General features: G+C 47.2%; 1 protein-coding gene across 1 annotated transcript; it reads right to left on the bottom strand.

Annotated features, from left to right (window-relative positions):
• Positions 1–2,723, bottom strand: RASL11B (RAS like family 11 member B; the record flags this gene model as incomplete). Its single annotated transcript, XM_082281732.1, has 4 exons — positions 1–468; positions 1,310–1,386; positions 2,455–2,511; positions 2,600–2,723. The coding sequence occupies 4 exons, from the start codon at positions 2,721–2,723 to the stop codon at positions 1–3; spliced, it is 726 nt and encodes a 241-aa protein (XP_082137858.1).
• Between the last annotated feature and the right edge of the window lie 2,875 nt (positions 2,724–5,598).

The raw sequence follows: 5,598 nt of genomic DNA on the forward strand, positions 1-5,598 counted from the left end.
TCAAACAGAAGTGACAGTCCTCACTTTGGCAGACAAAGCTTGCTTAAACCTTCTCTTCAGATCCTGCATGTTGGGTGACTTTGGCCGTGGAATAAGAGAGGTTCTCCTCCTCTCAGGGGTGCTGGTTATTTGCTGTTTATTGACTTCTTTACAGAGGAGATGGAAGGCATTGAAGACATTGTTATAGTTTTCACTGACAGATACTTCATAGAAAGTACAGCCCAGCATATTGGCCAGCTGAAGTCCCTGCTGAGGCTCCACCTCTTTGATATGCAAGAGATCAGCTTTGTTTGCCACGATGACGACAGGGACCATGTTCCCTGGATGCAGCTGTCGAACATGATGGTAAAGGTGACTGAGTAGTTCAAAGCTCTTGTAGTCAGTGATGGAGAAAACAATCACCAGGGCATCTGCCCAGCGAATGCATCTCTTCAGCTGCTCATTACAATCCAGACTGTGTTCATGGATCTGAAAAATGAATGGTCTCAAATTAGATAGCTGAAGTCATAAAAGATTAAAGGAACCTGTCTTCAAGAGCCTGTAAAGCCAAATAGCATTTTACAGCTTCAGACATATATTTGGATTTCACATAGTAAGTATGAACTTAATCTGAGCATAGCGAATAAACGCAGATGTTGATTCAGCTGCAAAAAGCTGGAATTTAACACTGGAGTTTGCAATACTCAAATGGAAAATTGACCTGAGTAGTTCTGCATGCAGAGAAAGACTTTGTAGTTCCACAGAATGGGAAATTAACTGGCTAGACAGTAAGTCTGGGGAAGCAAAGATATGAGCTGGAAGCATTTAGTCCTGGAGTGTTGCCCGGTTCAAAAAGGCAACAATCCAGCATTACTCAGGTCTATACATTCAAAACTTTAACTTGTGACACACTAATAAGCACAGCCACAATGTAGCAGACTTTACTTTGTCATACATATTTATGAAGCTTGTTGGGCAGTGGTCATGACATTTGTTTTCACATATACCATATTTCACATATACCAGTTTGAATTGTTTCTGGGTTTGTGCCTAATGTTCCCAGTATACAGGAATGAGGCACTTCAGTAATTCAGCTGCTCAAAAGTAATGGGCCTCCAATGAACAAATGATTCATTGAAACAGTCTCTCAACACAGCTGGCTTGACTGGTTAAAACACAAGTTACCACCTCTCCCACACAGAACACCAAACTCTGAAATGGACAGCAAAATGTTTTACAGAAAGACCATAACAAGATGCTGCACAGAGGGATGCAAGCACACGAACAATTAGAACTACTCTGGTAAACTACATGGTCGCATCTAGCTTACCTGAACTCCTGGAGTATCTTGCACTTGGATGGCCAACATCTCTCCATCTACCTGGATGTGCCTGCTGTAGAGATTACCTGACAAGAACACCAACAGGTTCACAAGTACAGTCACCACCCTACAGACAAATGTTGCTTCTGCTGCCCATTAGTTGTCTAGGAAAAGTCATATCATCACTCATGAAGCAAGAAACCAGTGTTATAAGCTTTTGGGGTGTTAACAATATTTATGATATTACTAGAAGCCTGGGATTAAATAATGAATTGACTTGTATGGAAGCTGGGCATTAAACAGTAGGCAACTTGGAACTTCATCACTCTAAGACTGTCTTAGATTGAATGATAATGGTAAGAGGGCGAAATAGCCAGCTTTTATCATATAGAAAAGCAGTTTTCTTGTCATTTAGTACTTCCACAATTTAGTGCAGCTCCCTGTTAGCTGGCCTGTAAGGTTTTCTGGGTTGATTGGATTTTTTTTTTTTCATTTCTTTGGCTTTTTCCAAGTTATTTCCTTAACAGAAGACGGTATATTTTACACCGGCATTAGTTTAGACTCTGCACTGTAGTCACTGAATGATATACGTAGTATCACCCCTCCATTTCCCCCTTTTAGCTAGCCCTGCCTAGCCCACGTAGCTGCTGGCACTCAGTTTGCAAAAAACCAATACAACAGTAGGTTTACAGAATGTTTTCCTGTTTTAGCTAAAAGATTCCTTCAAAAAAGGGGCACTTTCACCGCATAAAGTGAATTCTGTCAGGGACCTGCAGTACAACCCATCTCTAGGGCTGCTGTGATCACAAATCGCATGTGGCTGTGCCTGGCGTGCCCCTTTCCGAAGGCTGCGAGCAGACCGGGGAGGGAACCGGCTCTCAGGGAGGCAGCAGCCGCGGAACCCTGGGGATTCGGGCCGCTGACAGCGCCTGCCGAGCGCCCCGGGGGGAGCGAGCTCTTCCCTTCCCACCTGTGCCTCGGCTCAGCGCTGGGGTCTGCACACTCTCTCTCAGGGCTTGCACCCCGCGCCCACCAGCCCGGGCACCCTCAGGGCAGGCACCGCCGGCGGCCGCGGCCGCGCTGCCCCCGCCCCGCGGTACCCCCTGCCCGACCTCCATCCCGGCGGGAACAAAGCCGCGCCGCCGCTCGCCTACCTGCGTTCCGCTCGTAGTCGCCGATGAACCGCCGGGTGAGGAACCGCACCACGAGCGCTGCGGGCAGGCACAGACAGGCACCATTAGCCGCGCTCCGCCGCCGCCAGCCCCCCACCCGCCTCGCCCCGACCGCTGCCCCCCTCACCTGTCTTGCCCACGCCGCTGCCCCCCACCACCGCGATCTTGACGAGGCGGGGCCGGGCGGTGGCGGGGCCGTCGCCGCCGGGCGCGCACTCGGCGATGGTGCACATGCTCTGCGTCAGGCGCATCCCGCTCCGCGACCCGCGCCCGCCGCTGCCGCCGCCGCGCCCCCGGCCCTTTTCTCGCCCCCGCGTCCCGCCCCGGCCCCCGGCGGCCACTCAGAGCGCCCGAATACCGCCCCGCCACGCCCCGGAACGCACCCCGAGACACGCCCCGAGCCGCGCCCCGCCCCTGCCGGGCAGGGGGAGCGGCTGAGGGGGCGCGGCGGGGCGGCGGCGCCCGCGCCTCGGGAGGGCCGGGTGGGGAAGGCTCTGAGAAGTGAGGAGTCTGTCTCTGTGTGACCTCCCTGCTCTTCGCGGGTCAAACACCCGCAGCACCGTAACGGCGACGGATCGATTTCCGAAGATCTCATTGCCGTCTTCTCCCAAAATCCCGCCAGGCTGACTGAAACGCGCGCGGCGTCCGTAGAGGCTCAGCCACCTGCCTGGTTCCCGGGCTGGCGGGGGCATCGGTGCTGTGGCTGCCAGTCTGGGTTGCACCTGCCGCCCCACACCTCCCGCCACCCACCTCCGGATGCCTTGCCTTGCCTTGCCGTGCAGGTGAGAGCAGACTCTGAACCACGCCTGCCCTGCGGCTGAGCAGTGCTGGGTACAATAGAGGAGCTGCTCTCCTTGCCGGTCACCAGGCCAACACCAGAGGTGATGGTGGATTAGCTTTGCGAGTAGTGGGTGTATTTTAAGACTACTAAGGTCACGTTGGGGGGGGGGGGAATTGTTTCCTAGGTGCAGTTTAAAATAAATAGATGGATAAAACAGATTTATAGAAAGGTATTCTAAGTCAAAAGGAGAAAGAGACACAATTAGAGATAAATCAACAAGGCTGAAGGACTCAAAGGGTTGAATACAAAGAAAAGGCTGGATTTTTTATGCCGGTGCAGCAGGAATGACCTGGGCATTGTACCTTGAGCAAAGGGAAAGCATTTCATAGATTATCTGGCATCTTGGTAACTAAGGTCATTGGAAACAGAAAACCTAAAGGTAAAAGTGAAGAGGTTCACTCTCCTAAGAAAGTTTTGTCTTCAAGATGATGAAATACAGAAGGTAAATAATATCAACTAGATGTAGTTACCTCAACCAGGGAAAAACAAACAGGGCGGCGCAGTCGTGCAGTGAGAAGGGCATACAGATTGAAGGAAGTCTGGCAATATTTAGAAAACCAAGAAGCATTTTGCTTCTAATTTTAATAAAGATGATCACATGAAAGATGGATGCAGAAGGAAGATGAGTAATGGGAAGAAAGTTGTGGTTAATTACTGCAGTGGGGGCAGATAAACCATCTTGTCCAGTGTGCAAACAGGCCAAGTGTGTGGAAATGGGGGTGAAAAGAGCACAAAGTTTCACTCTAGAACTCAAATCATTGTGGAATACTTGCATTAAAAAAAGGGAGGGAAATATTTTTTAATAATCTAGACAAATTTTGAAGAAAAGGATAATTAAAGATATGAGAATACATTGAATAAAAATTAAGTATGCAATTACGTGACACGTCACTTCAGTAGGATATCTTTCTCCTTGCCTCTTTCTTCAAGAAATGAAATGTGGTAGATGTCGTCTATTTGGGATCAATAATACCTGTTGCTGTCCAGACAAGAAACAGCTGTTGAAGCAGAAGAGCATGTGGATCAGGACACAATAACAGAGGGGTGTTTTATATGGGAGGTGTCAGACTAAAGGGAAGCGCTCTGTGTGATTCATCAATGCTCCTGTCATCCCTCATGTTTCCATTACAATGGTGTCATCAAGAACACAAGCAAGCTAATGAAATCTTCTGTTGACAGAGCTGGGAGTAGTTAGTATGTTGGAGAAACTGTGTGTCTCTTAGAACAGGTTTAATGAAAATATAATTAAATTTGTTAACATTAATGACAGAGATTAAATAAAAAAAAATTCTTCCATTGGCTATACGATCAGCACTTGGATAAGAGAGACTAGTTAATCTTGAGATGGGTAGGAGCTGTTTAAAAAGGGAAATGTAAACCCAGCAATGTCAGATAAGTAATTTCAGAAAAGATCTGCAGTTCAGTGTGTGATTCTGTCAGCCAGTCAAGAGTAAATCACTGTTTTTCGTGGTTTAACCCCAGCCAGCAACTAAGTACCACACAGCTGCTTGCTTGCTTGCTCCCCCCGCCTGCCTCCCTTGGAAGGAGAATCAGTGAGAAAGTAAAGCTTGTAGCTGAGGTAAGAACAGTTCAAGAGTTGAGACAAAATAAAATATACAAAAGTGGGTCTTAGAAAACGGAGGAGCCAGGAAAGTTGAAACTGAGAGCCAATGTCAGCATAAGAATAAGTGGATATAAACTCAGTTGGAGTACCAAAACACCAGAACATATCTCTAAAGAGAGTGGAAGGAGCAAAATCAAGTCTAATTTCTGTAAAATTGAGCTGGAGAATTTTATAGAAGGAAATACATGGTGTGATTGACTTCAGTGGCTATGAGATTCAATGATCCCTTCTAGAGACCTACAGAGAGTATTCTAACATCATTCCATAAATAAATATGCTAACACATAGCAACGCATACAGCTGTGGTGTCTCCAACACATAAACAGGTGTGGTAGAAACCACAAAAAGGGAAAACAGGAAAGGGTGATGAAAATGAGACAACGCCTCAATACAACGCCTCAATAAAGTGGTTTTAAAAAGGAGATGGTTAATAGGGACTAGATGAAAGTGCTAAAATAACTGGAGAATGGCATCTTCTTCCTCTATCTCAAAATACCTAAAGCAAAACAATCAACCAGATTGAAAGGTGGAACTTCTGGAAAAACTGAGATACAAAATATGCTCTTTTAAAAGGCATATTTGAGTCACTGAGTCAATTTCTGTAGGAAGGCTCTGGAACAAAAACTAAAATTATGTCTGTAATAAAAAGAAGTGCACATTT

Source organism: Coloeus monedula (assembly GCF_965178545.1).
Source record: "Coloeus monedula genome assembly, chromosome: 5".
In the NCBI taxonomy this organism is placed as follows: domain Eukaryota; kingdom Metazoa; phylum Chordata; class Aves; order Passeriformes; family Corvidae; genus Coloeus; species Coloeus monedula.